Raw genomic sequence first — 25,494 nt, 5'->3', positions numbered from 1 at the left:
CAAAATCTTGCCTATTCCATGATGGTAGTAGAAAGCTCAAGTGGTTCCCACAGTCAGTATTTGCTGCTTTTAGGGACATGTCTAAGTGAAGAAGACACTTTGGCTTCAGAGAAATGTATAAGTAACAGCTGTTACTGGAAAAGCAGCATATTTTCTTTAAACAAAAAAATACTTAAAGTTCTACCACCAGTTTTGATGTTAGCCGTGACAGGTAAGCTAACCCTCTGTTTGCTTTGTGCAGGTGGCTGTGAAGTGGACCTGTCACGTTTTTTCCAGCTCATCAATGACATGGGCGGCATGCAGCAGGTCATGGACCTGAAGAAGTGGACCAAGCTCGCCGACCTCCTGCGAATCCCCAAGTCGGCACAGGACCGGCTGGCCAAGCTGCAGGAGGCGTACCTCCAGTACATCCTCTCCTATGACTCTCTTAGCGCCGAGGAGCGCCTCCGGCTTCTGGGCGATGTGCTGCAAGAGAAAAAGAACCTGGAGTCGCGCCAGGGCCCCCTGGAGGGCCTCTCGGATTCTGCTGCGCACGCCTTGCCACGCTACGAGCCCAAAAACGGGTTGGTGGGCGGAATAGTCGGAGGGACGACCGGGAACCATCGCACCAACGGAGTGTACCACCGTCTGAAATGTCTGAAGGAGCTGGAGGCTCAGGTGAAAGCGGGCCGACGCCGGCTCTTCGCTCAGGAAAAACAAGGCAAAGAAGACAGGCATAACGGAGAGCAGCGACTGGAGGAGGACCGGGGCGTTCTCAGTGATCAGTACAAGTGTATTTACAAGGTGAGGATGAAAACATGCCGCACACAAGAGGCATATTGACGAGAGGCATGAAAGGGCATCTATTTCTGCTGTTTTTTTTTTTTTTTTCCTTCTGTCAATGAGTGGACATAATAACTCTTATTGTCATTTAAGGATCGTCTGTTGGTTTGTCGTCAGAGGTAGCAATGCAGCATGGAAGCGTCTTTGAATCTTGATTCCTTTTTGCCTCAGTTTTGTGGTTTCTCTTGTGTAACTTTTAACCAGCTGAAAGACACATTTGCGTTTTGGCAGCTACTATCCGGTTGGTTTTGGCCTCTCAAAATTAATTCTCTGAGCAGTACAATGCTTGTGTACTGTCACAATGAGACTCACTCTTCAATAAAAGAGGAAAAAAAACACTTTTTACCTCAAGTTCGGGGGCCAAGGTTTCATTGACCCTCCCACTTTACAGCAACCACTCTCGCTTGTGGTCTCGTTCACACCATGGCACATAGCAGAAAAACTGACTGTGATAAAACTGTTTTTCCCTGAGTTTTATACTTTACCTGCCTGTCTTTTTGTCTTTATCGAGTTCTTCATGAGAGAGGAGCAGCTGAAGTGCTGCAGTAATCTCAAACCTCTGTAACTCGTCAGAGGTTTGGTTTCATCAACTGGCAAGAAATGCGATTTACGGGATCATAACACTGTTTCACCATCTGTCATTTAAATGCTTTTTAAATTGTCTCTGCAAGTTTTAAGATATTAATTCAGCAATATGGCACAATTTTTTCTCAGCCTGAATTGTTAGGACCAAGCATTAATTGCGTTGCGTATCTGGAGCTTTTAGTCGACTAAAACACGACTTTGTTTCAGTCATGGTCAGAGTTGATACGGCTTTAATCACAAAGATATTACCCATTGAAATTTGAAGTATGAGTAATGCAGTTCCAGTCGGAAGTGTACATACACTCATCCTCAGGATGTGACTTTAATGATTTACTTGAATCCCTCTTTTGGTTGCATATGGTGCAGCACAAGTAAGTTAGAGGACTGGTTTCACAGATTCAGATTGATAGAGGATGTTCTCTGATCTGCACAAATTTACAAATACCAATGCAGGTTCAACTAATATTTGTTTAAATGTTCCTGAGAAGTTTCCCAATATAAATGTTGGGTAACTTTTTATACACCTTGCCAGGGTTATGGTATAATCCTGGCTGTATAAATGATTTCAGCGTTTTTTTCTTTAGTGCTTTCACCTACTACTGGCAGCAAAGCAGACTAATACTGCCACTGCAGTTGGTACAATGTTCTTGGACTTAAGTTTTCATCCGAGAACTCCTTGTTCTTGTGCACAAACAGGTCAGTCTTGGTCTCATCTGAGCCTTACTTTTTATCTGAGGTGGACAGTTTTCCATTCGCATATGTGTCCCCGATGGGGGACGGGCCCCAGATGGGATTGACTAGTTACACAAAGGCCCCTGCTAATTGCCATCACAGGTGGAAAAACTGCTCACGAAGTCAGTGACCCTTTTGAGATCCACCTAAGACTTGCGTAGAGTTCCCAATGGTTTAGCTGATGAACAAAACCAGTTGGGAACACAAATGGTTTCCATATAAGATTCTGATTACAAGTCCAAACTCGCTTAGTTCTCATTGAGCCTAACCAATATCCATATGAGGCCCATATGTTGGATACAGTTGGGTGTTCTGACAGAAAATTGTGTTTTGGAATGGAAAACAAAGGCTAATATTAAGCTTCTGGACTGGCTCAGAACCCAACCAATTGAAAACATATGGACTGTTTTAATGCCCAGCCTGTACCACAAAACAATGCACTCGAATGTTTCCAACTATCCAGACAGAGGTCCAAGAGGTTTTCTTGCAACTCACAGAGAGGCATTGAACCAAACAGTAGTGTGGGTGTTCAGATATTTGAGCCTGCATGTACAATTTTGACCTTGTGCAGGTGAGAGGAAATCTACAGTACATTCCAATCTGTGCACCCATTTCTTGACGGGTTTTATTGCATCATGTCATCTCAAAAACGAAAGGTTCAAATGGGTCATTAAGTTATCGCATTCACGCTGATATAGTGAGTGTATGTAAACTTTTGAGCAGACCATATCTTTTGCTCGATTGATGGAAACGTCGGCTTGTCGTTTTTGTACCTTCCATATCTTCTGAGCGAAATATGTCTCTGCAGCTGTGTTCTCTGTACGCTACTCTGTAGGCCTTATGTGCACATGGATTCACATGCACAATATTCCCACCACTATTTCCTCTTGGCTGCTTTGCTGATCTGGCTGGTTGAAATGTAGGTCAGGTAAAAAAAAAAAAAACCCAAACAAACAACAACAAAAAAGCCAAACTACTCCTTTCAAAATGTGTGTGTTCTTTAGCTCTATACATTATTGTTCATCTTCAGCAGGACTGATTTGTTGTGCACACATGTGTTGTTGAGTTGAAGGTAATTCAGCAGTTCATCCAGTCCTGAAAATGACTTTGGTAACTTTCTCGCACGTTCACTTTGACTCTGAAGCAAACTATAATCATCTCAAGTATGGATCTCATTGGATTTTTTAATTTTTTTTTTTTTAATTTCCCCCACTCCCTCACTCCCTGTCTCCCACGGAAACCGACTCCCTCCCTATCTGACCTTCCTTTGAAGAGCTGAGATCCTGCCAACAGACATGACCCAGAACAATCAATGACTCCGTCACAACATGCACAGCTTAGATTTGTGGGCAGTTTTTGATTATAAGAGGCCTCTAAGAAGGAGGTCCGATTTCACTTGTCCTGTCAAGAGAACAAAGTGCTTGTCAGGAGTATAATTATGGTTTCTAAATGATTAAGAAGTATTTGAACTGTCAGGGAAAAAAAAACAAGTATATTTGATTTAACTTTATTATACTTCTTTGGATGAGATTTGACAAATCTCATCTAAATAAGTTGCTTTGAGCTCGAGGATTTGACAAGGTTAAGGCATACAGTGAGCAGATTTGTAGATGTAGGACTCTCATAAAATAGGATAAATATACATTTATCCAGTCTTTGACTTAAACTTTGAAGTTTAGAGGGGGAAAAAATGATTCCTTTTACTAATTTTCTCTTCACATCCTTCCTTTTGGTTTGCAACTCCATGGTTTCTTTTTCCTCAATCATGACATTTAGTCTCTTACAATGGATAATTTAGCATTTTTTTTACAGGGGAAATCGGTTTCCTTGACCAACTTCTTCAGGATAGCCCGGAACACCATGACCATGTGCTTTAATAAGGAACCTGGAGCTGCTGAGGTTGAGGTAAGCCTCCAAAAAAAAAAAAAAAAAACCCACATCAAACGAGAAAAGGAAAGTCAACAACTTTTAGTGGCTGAATTTATTCTGCAACTGTGGGTAAAATGAGAACGTCAAGCTGCTGAAGGAAACCATTCATCACTTCAGTACAACACCTGGAATACGCTTCATGCATTTCTAAGTCAACAGTTTTCCCTTTTTTTTTTGTCTCTTTTTACAGCAAGAATACTGGAGGATAGTGGAGCAGAGAGACGCCCACGTGGCAGTCCACTGTGGAAAGGTGGACACCAGTACACACGGCAGTGGTTTCCCAACAGGAAAATCAGAGCCATTTTCAAAGTAAGGGCCTCGCACTTAATATCCTAAACATTCGGATGAACGAACGTGAGCTGCAAAATCAGAGTTTTCACCGGTTGTTGTCGAAACCTCAGCTCAGACGTTACCTTAGTGACGTGGCAACGACACGGCTTAAGCTCATGTTATGCCACGCAGATGCTCTTCCTGCGCTGATGAAGAACCTCTTATCTCGACGTGACAAATGCACGGAGTGGTTCAGACTAATTCGGCTAATGAGCGTTTCACCTCTTTTAGCCCCTAGTAAGACGAGGATTGAAATTTCAGCTTCGGTGCTGCAGGAACAAAATTGTGAACGCTATTCAACATCCGGGTCTGACAAAGACAGATTGTCTTTGTAGAGCAATCTGCAGGAGGATTCACAAGTGTCTCGTTGAAGATGTTTGTTAAATATAATTTTTTCCCCTCGCTCCTCAGACATGGATGGAACCTCACCGTTCTCCCAAATAATTCTGGATCCATACTGAGGCATCTGGGTGCTGTGCCTGGTAAGAAGTTACTGTATTTGTATATTTCTACAGACCAACGAGCTTTATCAGGCGCATCTTGTCAAATGTTGTGCGTTACTCTGCCTGCGGTGAACTCGGCAGTCATCAATGCCTCCGTCCCATTTTTTTCAGGGGTGACCATTCCCTGGCTAAATATTGGCATGGTCTTTTCTACCTCATGCTGGTCTCGAGACCAAAATCGCCTTCCATATATTGATTACTTACACACTGGTGCTGATTGCATTTGGTAAGTGTCACCGACCTGCGTTTAAGATCTGCCACATCGTGGTAACACGCAAAGCTTAGATTAGCGGGATGAAACCTCTGTTCTCTGGCAGGTATTCTGTCCCTGCTGAGGAGAAGGCTAAGCTGGACAAGGTGGTCCATACACTGCTTCAAGCCAATGGCACCCCAGGACTAGAAATGCTGGAGAAGAATATTATGGTGAGTAGTGTCTGTGTGGGAGCAGTGGTCTTGTTTCTTTAACTTTTGCTTCATGCCTTTGTATGAATGTGTAGAAAGATATTTGCATATCTAGACTCTCCGTCCATCCAACCAACATTTAGTTCGTTCCGTGACAACTTTAGCCGTGTCCTGCCTTAAATACCAGAAGCAAAATTTATTTTAGATCTGAAAAGTATAACATTTGGTCAGATTGTTTGGGAACTCTTCCCTTACTCTTTCTCTCTCTCTCTCTCTCTCTCGTTGTTAACCCTCCAGATCTCTCCAGAGGTGCTGTGCCGTGAAGGCATCAAGGTTTACCGTACGGTCCAGCGGAGTGGTCAGTTTGTGGTCTGCTTCCCCGGTGCCTTTGTCTCTAAAGTGTGCTGTGGCTACAGCGTGTCGGAGACGGTGCACTTTGCCACGCCACACTGGATGAACCTGGGTTACCAGGCTGCAAAGGTCAGTCCATGACACCAGGTGAACATTTTAGTTGTGCTGAATATGAGCAGATATACCCAGCAGTAACTTGGACGTTGCGTCAAATAAAGCAGACATTTTTTTTTAAATTTAATTCAACATTTTTAACTCTGCAAGAACAATCCAACAAGTATTTACTTGCGCAAAAGGGATATTTGGAAAGAAAAGTCGACTGTTTACATCGGTTCACTAAAAGAAATGAATTCCATATGTAACATGTGATTTATGCTCGTTTTTGCTTTTTTGCCCAGGACCTGAAATTTCGTTGCATAGCCAAGCCCTTCTCCATGGAGAAGCTACTGTATCAGATCGCCACCGCCGAGTCCAAGAGGGACAACGGCCTTCTCCTCACCACCATCTCCACCCTACTCAAAGACCTCAGGCAGGATGCCACACCACACAAAAACACTTCTTTATAATATCACAGATCTAAAATAAGTCTTGATTTAAAATATTCATAAAGGGACCAGGTTAGGGCTTTGACTTGTAGAAGACTGAAAGGCTAGACTCTTTGTGTGCAATAACATAGTATAATATAAGTATTTACGCCAAAATTTTAAATAAAATTATACAGCATGAAGGGATCACTTATTTATTTTAATATATTGTGTTGTTATTTTGATGCACAGACTAGAGCAGAAATGTCCTTTAAATTTAGAAGTAGTAACTACGTGTTGTTTACAGTGCTATACATTTTTGTCTCAATTGTATCATTTCAGGCATTTTTTGAATAACACAAAAATTAATTGGGTAATTAGTTTCCTGCAGTCGACCGCTTTACAGATCCCACTTCTAGTTTTCCAACAGTACTTTTAAATTCACATTACTTGTATGAGGGAGACTATATAGTGATTCTTTTTGCTTTCGCACCATGACAGTCAGAAAAGTGGGAGCCTTCCTTCAGGCAGCTCACCAGCAGGGTGCAGCAACTGATGTGGGAGAGGGTCAGTGTTGTATTACTCTAAAAAAAAAAAAAAAAAGGAAGGATTATCCTATGAGGCACCCCAATTAAAGTACTTTAGTTGGTGGAAAGAGTGTGATGGAAACTTTGATCAGTTTTGAAGCTGCCATTTTTTTTTTTTTTATTACTTTGGTGCTTGTAGCTGACCTGGTGCCTATAAAGATCAAACACATATACTTTTTTCTAAGTGTGTTACTTCCTGTTAAATTCTTTGCCCGTTATTTGTCCACGTTGTATTGGGAATACGTATAAACATTTAGTAAATATCACCAGAGAAACTTTACTCCTGTTTGCTCAGTTGCAATCAAACGTCGACAGGTTCTGCTCTGCCCTTCCTGAAAACGGTCTCCTGTCTCTTTCTGAAACCTGCTTCTCGCTCGCCCTCCAGGAACATAGAGTTGCACCAACGTCAGGAACTTTATAACGCGGGTTTGCTGTCCTCTGCCCGGTACGGCACGCACGACGGCAACCTCTGCCCCGCCGACGGGCGCAAGAAGCCCCGTGGGAAATGGCTGGCACTGGAGTCCTTGGAGAGACGCTGCCAAATCTGTCAACACCTCTGCTACCTGTCCATGGTGAGAGCAGAGTGTCTAAACTAAACCTTTTCACAATAATCCAGTGAGAACCATGATCTAAGAGCGGAGGACATTTATAAAGGGTTGCAAACATCCCTGTTGCCCTTTGATCTGTTTTCCTAGTGGTAATATTGTATCGTTTTCACATCTTTGCAGGTGGTTCAGGAGACGGACAACGTGGTTTTCTGTCTGGAGTGTGCACTGCGCTACGTGGAGAAGCACAAGTCCTGCAGGGGCCTTAAGATGATGTATCGATATGACGAGGTGAGATGTTCTCTCTGTGTCCAGAAGGGGGCGGCGTCAACTTAGAAATAAAACTGAACACTCACCGTTGACACTCTTTCAGAATGCTTTTGTCGGCTTATGAATAAATGATTAACTCTGGCTGCTGAAAGCGAAACCAAATTTATTTACACTTGAACTTTTCTCGTATTCTCTTTGTTTTTTCTCTTTTTACTTAATGTACATTTGCAAATGCATATCCTGCAGCTGCGGGTTAACAAACAACAATGTTATGAAAGTTAATCAGTTTGCTCTAATGCAATTCAAAAAGTGAACTTCATATATTCTCTAAATTTTGTTCATGCAGAAGCATGTATTTCATGCAGTTATTTTGATTAATGTTACTTAAAGAAAATCAAATCTCTTAAGATTAAAAGTTTACATAAAACCAATAAAAACAAATATCCATACAGAAATGTTAGCCTCCTGAAAACTGCGTCAGTGTACAGAACACGCCATCACAGGCTGATCAGGGCGCAGTGAAATGCACCTGTGCTCGATTAAACAAGAGCATCTTCCCAACCCTGGAACTGTGGAGATCATTTTAAGTTCTTTCAAAAACGAAAATGTCTACAAAAGTAAAAGTTCACCCCACTTGTGTTTGTGCTCATCCCATTTTCCGCAACACTGTTCCCGTACAGGAGCAAATCAACAGTCTGGTGAACCAGGTGTGCGGTAGGGCCATGCTAAAGAACGGAGGGGTCGGCGTCGGAGGAGGAGCCGTCATTGTTAGTGGAGGAGTGGGAGACTCTTGCCACACTCTGAGCCCCGCCAAAGCGTCGCCAGCCAAGCGGGGGCCCCGGAAGCGCGCCACTGTGGAGGTGTCCCTGGCCCGCCTGTCGTCCATCCACATGCCGAAGGCGGCGGCCGTGTCCTGAAGCGGACAAGCGGGGGATCTTCTGCCACTTCTGTTTTGTTTTCTACATTAAGCAGGATCACTACCCCACCCCCAATCCCACCCCCACCACCCAGTCCTCACCCGAGCTCAGTCTCCATTTCGCTCACCTCTCCTTTAGCGACAGCTTGTTTCTGAAAAACAGAAAAATAAACGCAAAGCAAGATGTCTTTTTTGCACTAGTGTGAAAGAAGAATTAGTTTTTATCTCGAGTGATATTTTTTATGATTTTATAGTCTCCCCCCTCCCCCCACTCGCCCCCGACCTGCTCTGAATCAACAGTACAAGCATTAACATTCAGAGGAAGACTTGACAGGGCCCCATTTTTACCCCTCCGTCCTTTCTGACTCAGAATGGGTTACATTTGTTACCTTTTTCTTGCATCACTTGCTCCTGAGACTGAACCCCCCCATCCCTGTTAAAATTTGGAACGAATAAAATGGATCCCCCACCACCATGTTTAAGTTTTTTCCCCCCTTCCAGATGACGTTAAGTAGTTACCCAAAGTTTCTCTCTGTCCTTGATTTTAAGGAAGAAGAGTCCTTTCTTATTGAATTTTATGCGTTTGTGATGCATTTCCTGCAGATTTTCTTTAAAGGAGGTGATGCAAGATTTAAAAACTTGAAAAGACGATGTTGGTTGGCTACATTTTTTGACTTCTATTTTGAATCTTTAGCTTTTTTTTTTCTGCTAGGTTTGGTTTTGTTTCTCCTTCTCGTATTTTATTTTGTTTCGTCTGTCAGCGGACGTGAGCGAAACAGAGCCTCACTTCCGCGTCAACACGGAGGGATCTCTCGCCAGAAATCAGTGCCTGACACTTGGCGAGGAGATCCGTTTTATTGGTGCTGTTGGTTATAATTACTGTATAACAACACAAAAAAATAAAAATAAAAAAAAAGATGTTTGAGGGGGGCGTTTGGTGCCTGCTTCACGCCCCACAGGTCAGAAAGGCTTTCAGGCTTTTCTGGTTCTAGATGTGCAATCGTGTTAACATTCCATTCTTCCAGTCCTCTTGTTTCATCTGTACCAGTAAACATTAATTATTATTATATTATTATTTTGGGGTTTTTTGTTTCCCATTTGTTGAGCTGATGTGTTATCTCAAGTAGAGCCACTAGTTAATGAGTGTAAAATGTGAAATATCGATTTTTCTTTCTTTGCTTTTTTGCTATTTTGTCCCCTTTTTTTTCCAGATATATTATGAGTAATTTTTACAGAGGAAAAAAGTCCAACACAAACAAACAAACATCAACCTTTTTGTACATATATCCTGTAAATTTCTTTAAATACTTGAGCCTTTTGCCGGGGTTAAGTAAGAAAGAAAAGGAAGGAAAAGAATGCAGAAGAGAGTTTTCCAGAGAGGAGAGTGCTTGATGAAGAAAAAGCCTTACAATTCCCTTTCTTCATCTGTGTGAGTTAGATGCTTACAGGGTTTTGCTCTGGTAAATGTGTATAAAAATTTTAAGTGCTGCTTATATCACTAAGAAAGAAGATATTGAGTAGCCAATGATTGCCCCCTCCTGACCCCTACACTCCCCCCCCTCTTTTCCTCCAGCCTAGTTTTGTTTGTTTAGCTTTACTTTTTTAAAGAAAAGGGAAAAAAAGGATATGTTGACAAAAAATGGGTTTTTACATTTTCATTACTGAAAATTCAACAAAAATGTAGTAGCTACTCATGTTGCACTGAGCTTGCCAGTGGTGACTGTCAAGGAAAAAAAAAAAAATCCTATAATCCAGTTTGTCGGTATTTGTCCCTCGCAGAAGACTGAACTGTTTTAGGACTATTTAAAGAAATACCAAGGTGTTTTCAGCTTCATAAAAAGTGGTTGTCAAGTTTTTATGGCCTTACAATATATTTTATTCTTACGGGATTTTTTTTTCTTCCAGTTTTTGTTTTATTGCTTAGTTCTCGTTTGTTTTTTTTTCTTCCATTTTCTACAATATAAACTACTTGCTCACAATGGGATCTCTGGTGACTTAATTTATTAAAGCCGCACGTCGGCCTTTCCTTTCATTGGGAAAGAGTTTCATGTTGGTTATATTTACAGTTTTTTACTTTTGCAGTTTGTACTTAAGGTTTAATAAAAACTTACAGACAATTCACTGTCGGTCCTTTCCAACCTACTTGTGTCTTGTTTCTTTGTGTCGAGTTTTCATTTGAGTACAGGAGGAAATTACTTAGTGCTGCCTCATCAATATTTTATTTGCATGTTATTATACGTCAGTAATATTTAAGTAGAGCCAGTTTTCTCAAACTTTACTGAAATCTGTTTCCAAATAATTAAATACAAAAATGTGGAAATCAAAACAGTTTCATAAGCTTCATTTAAAAGCCACAATCATTTTAAGGAGTTGTCAAAAAGCCATAAGTGCTACTATCAAATTCAGCTAGAAAAAGTAGCATTTCCTGTGAAAATCCAGTGTGAATTCTTTCATTGAACATTTTTAGTGAGAATTGCATTTGAAGTCAAAGAAATAGGCAGGAGCAGCAGAATAAAGCAAAACGCAAATAGAAAAACTTAGAGTAAAAACTTTCAGCTAATGGAAAAGTCCCACCTAAAGAGTATTAGAAATTTGTGCAGAACACCATTTACAAAGCTAAGCTGTAAGGTCAGGACACAGCTTGTAAGCGAAAATGAGCTATAAAGCTAGCTGACTAGAGCTAGCTGACTAGCATCTTGACCTACCTCACATGCTCCATACAGTGTGAAAAGACCCATGTAACAACTAAAATTAGCTAAGAAACTAAATAATTGTAGCATCTAGACTAGCATGCCGACCTACAGTAATGTACTCCATGAAGTGTGAAAAAAACTCAGTAATGTAATAAGCAGAAACATTAAAAAACTGAAAGGGTCTACTATCATCTTTCAAAGCAAAACTTTCTGCTTGTATATTGAAAAAAATGGAAAGAAATCATTTTTAGCTAAAATTAGCTAAATAATATAGATTATGCTAATGGTTGTGGGTCACTACTCTGTTTCACAACATTAAATTCATCCATCCAGTGTGATAACAGGAAAGTGTAAGATGCTAGCTTAAAAGCTTTTAGCTAGATAGTCTGCATGCTAGTTACAGCATGCAGACTATCACTAGCATGTTGTCTAAATTTAGTAGGTTTTCATAAAATGTAAAAAAAACAGGTTTGAAGGGAGGATAAGGTGAATGTGTGATAAATGCCAACAATAACCATGCAATACTTAATGGTTAGACATCATTTGACAGCGCTGGATTCCTTAAACACATGATTTACTTTACAATCTTTATTTGTTCTATAACATGCTGTCACTGTAAGGTACAAAGACTGGAGAAAATGGGAGTGGAAAACAAAGACAGAAGTAACTCCAGCCCAAAGAAAGACTTGGTTTAAAACATCCACATTAACCTAAAGATAACTCAAAATGTAGAGAGTTGGCCAAAAGTAAGAAAGAAAAAAAACAGACATTTGAATTAACTAAACCAAATTAGGGCAAAAATGTAAAACCATTACAAAACAAACAGCTAACTGAGATGTTCTCCTACAAGCTGCAAAGTAAACAAAAACCCACTCACTCCATTTGCATCCAGTGTTTGTGAGCTGCCTCAGTAGCTCTTAAAACTTTAAAGTGCAGTGAAATGACTGTTGTACATCAGCGCTCTTTACTATTCAAAATAAACCCACACAGCAACTTTGAGCCTTGAAAAGACATTTACTCTCGGTGTTGGAGTGGTGATGCCTTACATCTCTGGGGGAAAACAGAATTAATACACACAGAGAAAAGTAATTCCTGGTTTAAGAGACACTTTTCTTTCCAAACATGCAGTTACCCTAACTCAGTAATGAGCAAACAGGCTGTTTTCACTCACACTTTTAATCTTGCTCACATTTCTTTTTTTTTTCCTCAAAATGCTTCGAGGGAAATCAATTCACTCTGAAGCAGAAACATTATTAACAAGTCAAGAAAATTAAACAAAGGGTAAGAAAAATGAAGGGAAAAATGCATTTGCACTGCACAAATATTAACAATTTCCGACCCCAAAAACCCCCAAAACTAAATAAAGATTTGGCCTTCAGGCCGATGTCCAGTGCATAGCACGCTCCGAGACGGGGATTTGGTCCTAGTTCAGAAGAAATCTGTCCAAAATGTACAGGTCATGGGCAAGGTTCATGTTTGTTTGTGTGAGCAAATGTTTCTAAAACAGCTGAAACCTCAGCAGAACAGTCAGTTCTGACAGGAATAAAGTCAGAAATTTGGCACATGAGAGCTGGTTGTCACATTTATCCATAATGAAAGTAAGAACAGTTTGTGCCCTCTGCACATCGTTCATCGGCTCGATTCATCTAAATTGCATCAAAAATCTAATTTATACTGGCACAGAAACAGCTTTCGCTCCATCTGCTTAAAAGGAGCTTTATGGATATGTTTTACTCAATCAGGACGATCGTCCTGAAGTGAGAACTTTACAAAATTTGAAGCTGCACTTGCTGCATGGTTTTTTTTTTTCCTCTCCCCGCTTTATCAGGAAAACTGTAGATTTGTCTTAAAAAATGTGGTTGAGCTAAATAAAATAATGTCCGATAAAAGGAAATGAGTTTGGTTTGAGTTTAATACATAACTTTTGTTCCGTGAAAGGAAGATTAGGATCACAGTCCCGAAGGTAGTTCCTTTTTTTTCATTAACATATGAGAGGTAAAAACACTGCTATTTGTTCAGTTGAAGTTCCAACAATCAGAAAACAGGTTTAGGATATATGCACAATACGTTTCACTATAAAGCATGAACAGAATTTGAGCTTACCGAGTCGGACCGATGGCTTATCTATGACCTCATTTCCTTTCTCGGGAACAGGCTTTGCTCAGCCTCAACATGCAGAGGTATAGAAACGGAACGTCAGGATTTCCACAATGTTTCTTGTTTTCACATTTTTCTATTACATTTCTGGATGTTTTTCAACAGTTTTTTTTTTTTGTCAATCATTTACCTTCACAATGCTTCGTACTCTGAATGTTTCACAAATCCTAAAAATAATGCAATTTCAAAGGTGTTTTTTCGATTAAGCCGCTTCTCTGCTTTTTCTGTATTATTCTCTCATGCTTAATCTTAATCTCAAGTAAAGGGTGTTCTTTTTAATGCATTTATTTTTTGTAAATGCTTCTCTCTTTTTGAAGAAAAAAACAAATATCACTTGAATGTTTGGTTTGCTGATTGAAACTTATTGAGATTCAGATGTAAATAATATGGTCTTATATCCGGAATATAATTATAGCAACTTTCATACATGTTTTTTTTTTTTTTTTAAGACCGAGCAAGAAGCCTGTAGTACCAAACCTGATTCTCTGAAAAACCTTAAACTATTTCATTTTATTGAGCCAAAAAAAAAAACGGATCACAAACATCTCAAAAAACATTTGATCAGACTGAACTTACATCACTGGTCTTAAGGCAAGTTTTATGTGGCAGTTAGTGCAACCTCAATGTCATCTCTCTGATGAAGTGAAAGGTTTTTGGGAATAAAAGCCAATAAATAGAATAGAATACAATAGAATACAATAGAATATAGATCTAAGTTTGGCAGCTCTGAGGGTTTTCACTCTTTAAATCAAGTCCATCTGTCCTCAAACCTGCTGCCTCCTCTCCTCACAGTCTCGACTGCTCTGATCCTCCTGGTCCTCTCTGTCCGCCAGCACAGCGTCCGGGTGGACCTCCTCTTCGTCCAGGGTCACCACTACTGGGGGTTTTCTTCTCCTCCCTCCTCCTCCTCCAACAACACCGCCACCGCCGCTTCCTCCTTGCTCGGCCTCCTCCTCGTCCTCATCGTCCTCCCCGGCCTCAGTGTCCTGGCTGGCTGAATCCGTGCAGGTGGAGGACAGGGACGAAAGCTTGTGTCGGAGCTCAGCCTGTGTGGGGACCTGGAGGCTGATCTCGGTTGTAAAGGACTCAATGTCTGGACCTTTTAGATAGCAGAAGGACTTAATTAGGTCAATGAACAGAGAATGCTGTAGGAGTGACGGTGTCTTTTAGACTCTTGTGTTTATTTGGCAGTAATCGTGTCTCTCTAGATAATTCAGACATTTGAAATTTTTGCCATCTGTTGGGTAAATTGTATTATTATCAACTATTTGTTATATCTTTATTATGTCCTTAGTTTATGTAGCCTTACTTATTTAGTTTAGTCATATGTTTTAAGAAATGTTTTTATATTGTTAATCACTCTGCTTTCCTTTCTTAGAGGGCCTCTCTGAAGAAGAGCAGTGACAGCAGCTCTTCACAGAACGCCCTGCTTTGACCTCTTAGATAGCTATAAAACCATCGCCGTGAAGATTCACAACTTGTCCTGTTTGATCCTGGGTCAGGAACTGGATAAGCTAGTGTGAGATAGATTGTGTTGTTAGTTAGTGATAATCTTGGCGCTGTGACTGTGTGATGAAGTGTTTCTCCCCCTCCCTTTAGAGTTACAGCGCTCTCTGTGATTAGGGATCCTAAAGACAATAAAAAGAGAATTTGTCTTTTTATTGGCAGAATTTGCCTCTGAAGCAGGCAAATGTGCTTCAGAGCAGTAGGAGATTTGTAACTGAAAGCACATCTCTGTCTGTTCTCCTCGCGAGTATTAAGAATCTAACTTTCTCTTGTCTTTCCTGTGTTATTTGCTGTGTTTAATAGGTGTCAACTCTGACACCATCCAACGATGAGCTACAAATAAAAGTTGTTAAAGTTTTTTGAAGTTTACATGCAGCTGTGAATTTATGAAATTCTCGCCAAAGGAACTAGAGATTGGACATTTACCTGCATCCCGTTTAAAAATATAGCTCTTAACAGGATGTATACTAGACGAGTATTCATACTACCTAATTTTTTTTCACATTTTGTCAAGTTAAAGCCACAATTTTCACTGCCGTTTTTTTATGATTGTTGTTGTTGATGATTTTATGTGACAAAGAAAAAAAAATGTTGAAAAATGTGGAGTGCATTTGAATTCTACCCGGTTTTGCCATAAAATCCAGTGCAACCAGCAGCCTCCCCAAGTTATTTAACTTGTTTAAAACCGGGACGCACAGCATTATGTCCAAATGACGTGACCTAGAGTTCACCGACAGGTTGCGGTGTGATTTTCTGCACATTTACCTGTGACCGGTGAGGCAGCGCTGTTGTCCTCTCCCCCAGAGTGCAGGAAGACATCCAGAGCCTCGTGGTCGGACATGTCCATCAGGTCCATCTGCTCCAGCATGTCCACGTTCACCTCCATGGACGACATGCTTCCTATTGGCTCTGGACACGACAAATCGCAGTCAGGTATCGGGGAATACCAAAAGGCGTGGGAAAGGCAGAAGCAAGGAGTTGAGTCCAGGAAGGAAGGCGCTTTGCTCTAAGTCGCAATCATTACTCACCGATACAGATGCATAAGCAAATGACCACAAACAAGCCAGATGGAGTTTGAAATGTGAAAGCAGGTATGATTAAAAAATAAAAGTAAAATAAATGAATAAAGTGCAAAAACTATGTAGCTTTAACATGACAGGAAATAAACTTACACACTATTTATTTTATTTTTTTATTTTTTTATTTAACCAGACCTGAAAAATTACTTAAATTCAAGATTTTATAGACTGCTTAGTTGAGTTGCTCCTCAGTGTGAACGACTACAGCAAATATCTAATGCAAAAGCGGCTGAAGGGTAAAAGTGTTAAAATCCGCATTTGTAGCAACCAGTCTGAACTTAATGTGATGTGAACTGAGCCAAGTTTTACAGAAAAAAAAAAACGTTTTGATCTCAGCCTTGAACCAATTCCACCTTTTTATTGAGCATGAGTTCAATTCGAAGTCCTAAACTGAGAACATTTTTGAGAACTTTCCACCACAAATGAACTCCTGCACCTCACAGCAATCGATGTTTCAGCCCAACGTAACGAGGACAAAAAAAAAAACAAAAACGACTGAATATCTGCTACAGTATTTAGAGCGAAACCTCTTGACTTATACACGAAGGAGACGTTGTGTATAGATTGTGTTCATGTGAGAAAAAAAACAAACAAAAAAAAAACGTTTTTCTTGGAGTTATTACTGTAACACGACATCAACAGTTTTAGCATTTGCACTGCAGCTTACTCAGCTATTCTTGGGAATCACTTAGAAAATGGCAGTGGGAGACACATTATGACAAAGAACTGAATCATTATCAGCTGTGACGTTAACAGATTAGAGGAGTCATTAATTTTATGTATGAACTGCCTACAAAGGATTATACACGACGGGTACGTGACGAAATTCTCCAACGAAAACGAGCCAACGTATTTCCAATTTTAGATGAAATCTTTCTTGTGAGCCAACACACTCCTGGATTCACCACCTTGAGGGGGGGTTGCAGAGCCCCACGGTTTGCCATAATGGTTTTGCTGCATGCATCACAGACAGCCAGTCCTGGCACTGACAGGGGGGAGGGTGGGGAGGAAGGGGTTAGCGGGGGCAGGGTGGCGTGGGGGCAGCAGAGTTGTAAGCACATGAGGGAGAAGCCGACGTGATTAGTTGTTGGAGCAGGAGTTGCTAGAAGATGCGTTTGCTACCGTACCTCAAGGAAAATGAGGAGGAGTAGAAGAGGGCGGCACAGGGAAGGAGAGCAGAATGAAGAGTCAAAGAAAGAGAAGAGGAAGAAAGAAAGAAAGGAAGAAAGAAAGAAAGAGGGGGGATGTTATTTCCAAATAGAGGCTGCCTTAAAGTCCCCCTGCCCTTTAAGCTGCAACACAAACACATACAGATTATACACAACAGAATGTCACACCGGGATTAATTCAGACCGTTCTTGCATGCATTTCTCACCATTAGGCTGTTTTCTTATCTGACATTTTTTTAAAGGAAACAGATCTAATTTGTGCTAATGGACGCTCAGTATGCAGACTCCTTCCAGTGCGCATCCATACGGCCCTTCTCGTCAAAGCCGTGCGAAACATGGGATGGATGACAGATTGCGCCCTGGAGCGGTGTCTCCAGCACAGGAACATGAATAAAACAGTGATGCTTGGTAATGTTGAAAAGGTTTTTTGGTCCTCTCGACTGAAAACATCTTTTCCCCATCAGACAGCCTCTGACATGCTCCTCTGTTTGTTTTGGTGTGACCTTGCCTAAAAGGGTACCCCTGCTGGGAGGGCTCTTATTGCCTGCAGGGAAATTACACAAAGTAAATGCCTGCATATGTATATGCTGTGTGTGTGTGTGAGAGAGAGAGAGAGAGAGAGAGTCTGTGTATGTGCAAGAAACTAAAAGTAAAGTCTAAGACCCTTGAAACCAGTTTGTGATTATTACTGAGGTTGTGGCGTTCACTTTGTGTTTTCTGTACGGGATTCCGTTCATGACAAATTTCCAGACTCTTCTCCAGAGTTCTGACTCGAGTCCAAACAGCGTAGTGCTGTGAACACCGTGCATCACGGTGCGTTTTAGGGTCACGTCCGGTCTTAGGTTTGTAACACCCACAGATGTTTACACCCGAGCCAAAGGTTCCGTTCTGGTCCTAACGGTCCGAAGCACGTTCTTCCACACGTTCGTGGCAAACAGGACTTCTCCTGACTGTCTTTCATCAGTTGTGATTGATGAAGTTGTCCAGTCAACAGATTCTCTCCCAGAGTCACTATGGGCTTCTTGACTACTTCTCATATTAATCCACCTATCTCTCTCTTAGGAGGTTCTCTCTTGTGCCATACTCCATTTTCAGACCATTTTCAGATGATGTATTGAACATCATTGGCAAGATGTGGGATTGTGGGATTGATTTATAACCTCCAGAAAATCTTGCCTAAACTGTCGTCTTTGTTCTTTGTGTGGTTTTTGTTCTGCGTTTTGTCAACTAAACCTCTAGGATAATCTTTCATTAGATATCTTTGTCAGAAAGCCCACCACGATTGAACAGTTTGCTTCACTTCACTGTTTTGTTTTTAGATTTTACTTTGAACAAAAAACAAAATAACCCCTTCATTAACCACAAGCAGTTTTGACTGACGATAGAAACACAAACCCCACACATTTTCTCCATTCTTCATCCTTAAATCTCTTCCCTCTAGCTCCATCTCTCTCTCTTTCCCCATTGCTTCACAATCTTCTTTCATAAACTGGTTCCAGGGGATTAATGGAGGAGGATGGATGAATAATAGAGAGAGAGGGAAGAAAAAAAATCACATCACAAACCCCAACAGAGTCTGCAACATCTTTTAACACTGAGTCTTTGCAACTCCACGTTTCAGTCCATCCTTTGAGCTGACTTTTGGAGGCAAAACTGGGTGTAAACCACAGCAGGATGCTATTGCAGTCGCATTGCAAGACTATATCTATATGGTCTGATGTCATTCTTCAAAGCAAAGGCTTGAAGGATAGACCCTTGTTACAGAGCAACAGCGGCTCAGTGTTGTCATATGCAACTAAAGTGGATAAGGTCTCTGCTGGGAGCAACGGGACTCAAACATTAAGCTCAATAACATGTGGCTCTGTATTCTTTCAAGAATAAGATCGACGGAGATAAACTCATAAGCTCACACTTCCCGGATCATCAAACGAGACATTTTCTTCTCCTTACCTCTCCTCTCGGTGATCTGAAGGTATCCGGTGGACAGGTACTGCTCCATGTCTTGTTGAAAAGCCTCCTCGAAGAACTTCTGCCTCTCTTTCAGCTTCACCTGGGGCGTTGGGACCCCCGCTTGCTCGGCTCCAGGGACTTTCTGCGAGTGCTCCGCATCGAGCTCCACTGGAAGCGCAAGAGAAGTGAGTGCAAGTTAACTTTTTTTTTTAATTTTTATTATTATTTCTAACAAGCAGCGGCCGTGCGCTACAAAAAAAAAAAAAACATAAAATAAAATAATGATGAAGTGGTGCAGCTCACTGAAACGGGGAACAAAAGAAGTAAGGCTTATTTCATCTGTCAAATTTCTGTCTTTTCCAGGAGGAAGATTCGGGAGGCCGGACTCAACCCTGACAGGTCGAGGTCAACGGTTACCGAAGCAGAACGACGTGGAGCTCTTGCTTTTTGAGGCGTTCAGATATTCTCTGATTCTCCCCGGCGTTTGTAACTCAATACTCCGTCCGTCTGCTGCGGGCTGCACAGGGGAGACCACACTGACTAACGTCTCGAGTGAGTAATCCCCACTGCTGCAAACACATCAGTAAACCAAGAACCAACCTCCTGCTGTGTGTGTGTGTGTGTGTGTGTGTGTGTGTGTGTAGGTGTGTGTGTGTGTGTGCGTGTGTCCTCCCAGGCTCTGAAGCTTAAAAGACGAGGTTCAGGAGAGAAATACATTTGTATCGTTGAGCAGCACAGAACTTTGCTGTGATGGTTTACACTTCAGATTCGAAGTGTCTGCAGTATAACCCTGCATTTAGGTCTGGACTTTGACTGGGACATTCTGACACGTGAACATGCTTGGACTTAAATTGTAAATCTGGCCGGTTTAGGGTTGTTGTCCTACCCAGAGATGAATCTTCACCACAGTCTCAACTATCTACAGCTTCTTCCAGGATTTCACGTTGCATGTTGCTTCATTTATCCCACCGTTAACTTTGACTAGCTTTCCCATCTCTGTGGGGGAAAAAAAAGGTCCCAATCCCCACAGCATGATGATGTCACCGCCATGTTTCTCCGTGTGGATGGTGTGTTCAAGGTGTTGTGCAGCGTTTGTATTGTGCCACATGTGCATCATTTGAACCAGGTGAAGCAAAAACTAGGTGACTTGAGTTCTGGGTTGAACACATATATATGCATATAGACTTTTTTTTTGGTCTGAAATGCAATATGTATATATTTTTGTACAGTTTTGGCTTATTCAGTGCCTTTTCTGAGTCTGTATACTCCAGTTAAAGATTAATCGATTACTTAATTAGTTGACAATTATTTCAATAATGGATTCTTTGTGACTAATCATTTCAGCCCTACATATTTGACCTGAATCTTTGAGATATTTCAGCGTAAGGCACAGTTCCTGATTAGTAGGGAACGGGGGATGGAGTGTATGTTTGTCTGGAGGGGATAAATTAACTTTGCGTAATGCTTTCTGACATGATGGAAGCATGACTGTGCTGTTCGCGAGTGTAGGCACTGATGCAGCCTGGAACCTTGGTGGGGGATGTCTCTTTATTTTTTCCTCAATTTTTCTCCGACAGACAAAGGGTTACATAAGTCCACCCACCGACTACAGCACGAGAGTCAGTTTAATATGTCACACCAAAACATATTAAACTGATCCACACATTAGCTGTGATTTAAATTGAGCTTGGACCAAAAGGTTTGGGCAGCTCCTGGACGTTCCTCCTGTGAATTCACATCTTACAGCCTCCCCTCCTCTTCAACTGCGGCGTCAGGGACTCAACACCCTGACATCGGAGATAAGAGTCCTGATAAACTCTGGGCTGTGGCAACAGATGGACACACACAAAACCAAAGAATAATGAGCTCCCATAAGAGCTCCCACTAACGCTCCTCAGAGACACAGCGGAAAAGAATAGCACTCTTCTTTCTCTCTGTCATTTCTTATCCAGCATCCAATTTATCTCATTCATCTGATGTTTCATGTTTGTCCCTCGTCTTTCCCCCATGACTCTGTCCTGCTTGGCTGGTGTGTTGGCGTGTGTGTGTGTGTGTGTGTGTGGCTCACAGAGACCGCTCTATTAGATTAAGGGCCTCAGGGAAGCTTTGTTAAGACTGTCAAGCATTGTGCGGGGTTAGTAGCTGCGGAAAGAGAAGGCATAATGGAAAAAAGAGGCCAGTGTGGTTAGTTATAATTAGGGCTTGTAGACAGACAGTAATAACAGTACTGTTGGATTCTGGGTTTTATTTTATTTGCCTCTAATCTAATTCTCAAGCCATTACTTTCCTGTACTGACTATTTGTTCACGTCTTTGTTCATGCTGACTGGACTCAGTCAACTATTTATTTGTCTGCCAGTCTGCTCCGCATCTTCTGTTGTATATACTATATTTCCAAGCACATGTAGTTCTTGTTAATTTGTTCATTCAGTGTCAAAATTGTGATCCAGAAGAATACATTTCAGGTTTCAGGAACAACAAAAAGGCTCGTGTGGCATGCAGGTGTGAGCAGTCTCAGTTCTTTTAACATTTGGAATCTGATATGTAGAAATGACTCCCGACTCCGTGAAAGAGAGTGAAACACATATTTTAAAGCCAAACTTTAAACTATGTAAACCCTCAATCAGTCTTAATGCATGTAGACATATCCTTAGAGTGCTCACACTGAGTCAAACAATCTTTATCCGCTGGATAGGTAATGGAAACTATTGTTTTGGCCAAAACTAAAAGGACATTTTCTCTATTTTCATTTCAGCTTGTACCCTCACCTCAGACAGCAGCTGGGATTCATTTGCATAGTCTGTGGCTAAAAATATCAGCCTGTTTTTGTCTGTGAGGCCAGCAAGGCTGGACTGCATTTTGTTGGAAACAAAACAATTGTTATTTTATTGACAAGTTAAATGTTTATCACTGTTTATAGTAATATGCATAGAGAAAGTGCTGGCTGCTGCAGCCTACTGTTTATCGGTGTCATGTGGCCTGACTTGTAGAGGGCAGGGATGTCCAAATTGTGGCACAAGAGCCATCTGTGGTCCCTGGACTGCTTTTGCGTAACTTTTGGTACAACTTTAGCACAGACACTTGATGCAGACAAAAACCTCTTTTCAGATCATGGCACAAATATTCTGATAAATTAAAAGTCAGATACAACATGCAGGTATTTATCTTTTAAGAACTAAGCTTTTCGCTTTCATTTTTATTTTTACAGCAAGTAGGACCACAATTATTCAGTGATATTTACCCCAAACCCAGATCTGCCTTTGATTAATTTTTCAGATCTGGGTGAATATAGCAACCGATTTTGAAGAGAGAGTAGCGCAAATCCTACACTTACTCCTGAGAGTAGCCACATGTCCACGACCTAGAAAACAGAAAAACCTCCAAAAAATTTGGAATCTGCTTCCTGTTCTCCAAATATGGCAATTTCTTATTCCGGGATCTATAATAGTTCATATAGACCACTCCAACAAAACCTGACTGCTCACTGAAACATTGCATGTTACCATTATTGTTTAGCAACTAAAAATATAAAACAGTCTTTCTCCACAACAAAAAGTACGCACGCAATAGGTGTATTGGAAACACTTTCCAGCACGTATGAAACTAGTCAATACATTTTTATCAGGCTGAAGGTCAAGCGTTGGGTAAAGGAAGCAGAAGAACAACTTTTTAAGTGTTTCAAGAAGTTGGCAGAAATAACAAGTAAAGCAGAAAGTAAGCGCGTTGACATTAATCTACTAGCCAGGTTCGTGGTTTTCAGCTTCAGCAGTTGCAAAGCCTCTCATAGAGTTGACTGAAGACTGTGGCTGTGTGTGTTTATTAAAGTACGTTATGAACGTCACTGGTAAGTGTGACCGGTGACACACAGGCATAATATTAATACAGACTATAAAATCTCAATATACCACGTTTAAACTCTTCTATTGTTATCGCCCTCTCTATAAATAGCAGTGAGTTTAATGTACTTTACTTTTTTTTCAACCTCTTCTTCTTTCCAGACGCAGCTACCTACATCCTCCAACACGTGCTGCTGTGGCCACAGGAGCTATTTATAGCTCCCACCCGCTTAGCCTAAAGTTTGTGCTGATGAATTTCAAATAAAGGCACAAATAAGCATTTCTCCAAGGTCCGATACATTCTGCTGTTTCAAGCATCTTTCAGTGGTATACTTCTAACTTATACTGTAAAAGGCTCATGTAGGAATATACATCTGCAAATGATTCCAAACACAGGAAAGAAATGATCGAAAGCGAAAGACACAAATGTCAAGTTAACATTAAATTGGAAACTGGCAATGCAAGTTCAATGTGTAATGTTGTATTACCTAACTTTGTGCATGCTGCGGTGCGTAATGCATCTGATCCAGCCATTAAAAAAAAAAAGAAGAAGTACCGTACGTTTAAGTTTGTCTGCTCACTTTGCCAGCTTTTACGCATCGCATCTGTTTTCAGCTGGTTTTATGTGCTTCGCATGCAGGAAGCAGAAGCCACAGGAAGAGGGGTTGCATGAGAGCAGGCATGTGTGAGTGAGTTTGAGATTCTGCACCTGTTTTTTTTGTTTGTTTTTCTCTGACAAACCGTAGTAGAAACCATTCAATTGCAAACTATCGCTTTTTTTTTTTGAAAAGTTATTTTATTAAATATCTGTAGCTCATCTGTTTTCGTTTTACACCAGCGTGACTTTGCATGAGACATATTCTCATGCATAAACGTGTTTCTATTTATAGAAGCGCTACGGACTGCAATTGAAATGTAAAGCAGATACTCCCATCAAAGGTTGCTTGTGACTTTGGGATTCAACTCGCTCCCTGCAAGTGGTGTTGAAGTTTTTTTTTTTTATTATTATTTTTTTAGAAGCATGCCGATTTAGTCATCACATCTCTTATCTGGGCGCACATTTCAAAGACTTTTTAAAAACATCTTTTCAGCAGCATTTCTGAAGCATCAAACTAAATGGAGCACTTTCAGAATCCTTTAGACTCAGAGGGTCTGTAGCCAGAGAGCTAACAGGCCCTATTTAAGCATCTGCAGCAGCACTGATAGGCAACAAGAAGCCAACCTTTTTTCATATGGAAATACCCATATACAAGCCATCAGCAGCAGACTTCATTTAGTGGTGAGCCTCTCATTTACTCTCCAGTAGTGTCCTGGTGTACCCATAAGCTGTGCCAGTGGAGCCTTGATTCCTTGAACTTCTTCAAATTTGGTCACATTAGAAACACAAATGTCTAATTTTTATTCTTATTTTCGTTTTAGGATTTCATGTGATGGACCAGAAACATGTGAAGTGGAAGGAAAATAATGCATTATGTTAAATTTTGACTGAAGGGTGTCTTGACTTTCTACTTTATGCTTTGATGTAAAACCATTTCAACGTGGCTCTAGCTGTATGTTTAGGATCTTTATCCTGAACCTCTATCTGGTCCAGTTTCCTGGCTTTCCTCCATCAGCTCTGACCCGGATGAAGAAAAGCTTCCCCGCAACATAATGCTGCCGTGTTTTACTGTGGAAATGTCATGTTCTGAGGTTTAAGTTGTCACGCACACCTAGGAAGGATCTTTTGTGCGGTTGAAAAAAAAAAAGTTACATTTTAGCGTCAGGGGCATCAAACTCAGTTTCATTGTGGGCCATATCAAACGTCTGAATGTTCTTAAAGGGCCGGTTGTGCCAAAATATACTGATAAAACCAATTAAACTGTTAAAATATCACTAAATAGCTGTTCCTCCAGGATTTTGTGATTACTTTAGTGATTTTAGCAGTCAAAATTGCAGATTTTGTGGTCCTGATTTAGAAAAGTTAGGAATTTTTACGAAATTTGTGCTAATGCATGATATTAAATGTGACTTTTTATTATTTGTCATAGCAATTATGGACTATAATTTGACATCAAGTAAAGCTGAGACAGCGGTCACTTTTAAACTCAAAGTTTTTGATCGATTTTGAGAAGTAAAATCAGAAAAGAAATGTGGAGATTTGTTGATTTTGTGTGAATTTTGCAAATTTGTGGAAAAACTGGAGGGACTTTTTGATGTAATTTGGAGTGTAGAGGGCCACATAAAAAGCTACGACGGACCAGATTTGGCCCTCAGGCCTTGAGTTTGACACATGTGGCCGACATGCTTGTTGTGCTCCCTGAATGCTTTGTGAAAACTGGAAATGGAAACGTTCTTTTTAAAAATAACCTTTCTTCTCCATTTGAAGACTGTGCACCACAATTTCCAGATTTCTGTTTGTAGAAAATACTAAAAAAAAAAAAAAAAAAAAGCCATTTAAAAAAAATGTTCTATTTTGCAGTTATGTGTCACTGCTTTAGGTGCCAACATAAAATCCCAATATAATCTGTACATTATGATCTGAACACAGGCGCTGTGGATGGATTGTTTGAAATGGAATGGGATCTGCTGTCCAGTTTGCTTGTAGTTTCAGCCAAAAAAGAAAAAAAAAG

The 25,494-nt window shown here is 40.7% G+C and overlaps 2 protein-coding genes and 1 long non-coding RNA gene across 4 annotated transcripts in view; 2 read left to right on the top strand and 1 right to left on the bottom strand.

The window, feature by feature from the left end:
* Window positions 1-10,615, top strand: part of jarid2b (jumonji and AT-rich interaction domain containing 2b) — a 111,779-nt gene extending 101,164 nt beyond the window's left edge. The window contains exons 8-18 of the mRNA XM_007547774.2: window positions 242-783; window positions 3,952-4,044; window positions 4,259-4,377; window positions 4,810-4,880; window positions 5,013-5,127; window positions 5,219-5,324; window positions 5,601-5,783; window positions 6,053-6,183; window positions 7,151-7,337; window positions 7,494-7,601; window positions 8,261-10,615. Of these exons, the coding sequence (XP_007547836.1) occupies window positions 242-783; window positions 3,952-4,044; window positions 4,259-4,377; window positions 4,810-4,880; window positions 5,013-5,127; window positions 5,219-5,324; window positions 5,601-5,783; window positions 6,053-6,183; window positions 7,151-7,337; window positions 7,494-7,601; window positions 8,261-8,497 (1,892 nt within the window). The 3' untranslated portion in view covers window positions 8,498-10,615. The remainder of the gene's footprint in view (window positions 1-241; window positions 784-3,951; window positions 4,045-4,258; window positions 4,378-4,809; window positions 4,881-5,012; window positions 5,128-5,218; window positions 5,325-5,600; window positions 5,784-6,052; window positions 6,184-7,150; window positions 7,338-7,493; window positions 7,602-8,260) is intronic.
* Window positions 10,616-12,394: 1,779 nt separating this feature from the next.
* The window catches only part of dtnbp1b (dystrobrevin binding protein 1b), a 33,408-nt gene continuing 20,308 nt past the window's right edge, over window positions 12,395-25,494 (bottom strand). Inside the window, exons 2-4 of one of the 2 annotated variants that reach the window (XM_007547773.2) lie at window positions 19,051-19,218; window positions 15,618-15,761; window positions 12,395-14,445 (exon numbers count right to left, since the gene is read on the bottom strand). In XM_007547773.2, coding sequence (XP_007547835.1) covers window positions 14,111-14,445; window positions 15,618-15,761; window positions 19,051-19,218 — 647 coding nt within the window. In that variant the 3' untranslated portion in view covers window positions 12,395-14,110. The remainder of the gene's footprint in view (window positions 14,446-15,617; window positions 15,762-19,050; window positions 19,219-25,494) is intronic. The other variant, XM_016669323.1, reaches the window with a different exon arrangement.
* LOC107835774 (uncharacterized) overlaps window positions 19,282-25,494 on the top strand; it is a 20,770-nt gene continuing 14,557 nt past the window's right edge. The window contains exon 1 of the long non-coding RNA XR_001661597.1: window positions 19,282-19,602. This is a non-coding gene — a long non-coding RNA (uncharacterized LOC107835774). The remainder of the gene's footprint in view (window positions 19,603-25,494) is intronic.

This window comes from Poecilia formosa, unplaced genomic scaffold (assembly GCF_000485575.1).
Source record: "Poecilia formosa unplaced genomic scaffold, Poecilia_formosa-5.1.2 Scaffold21, whole genome shotgun sequence".
Classification (NCBI taxonomy): Eukaryota; Metazoa; Chordata; class Actinopteri; order Cyprinodontiformes; family Poeciliidae; genus Poecilia; species Poecilia formosa.
This window is presented reverse-complemented; position numbering and strand designations above follow the sequence as displayed.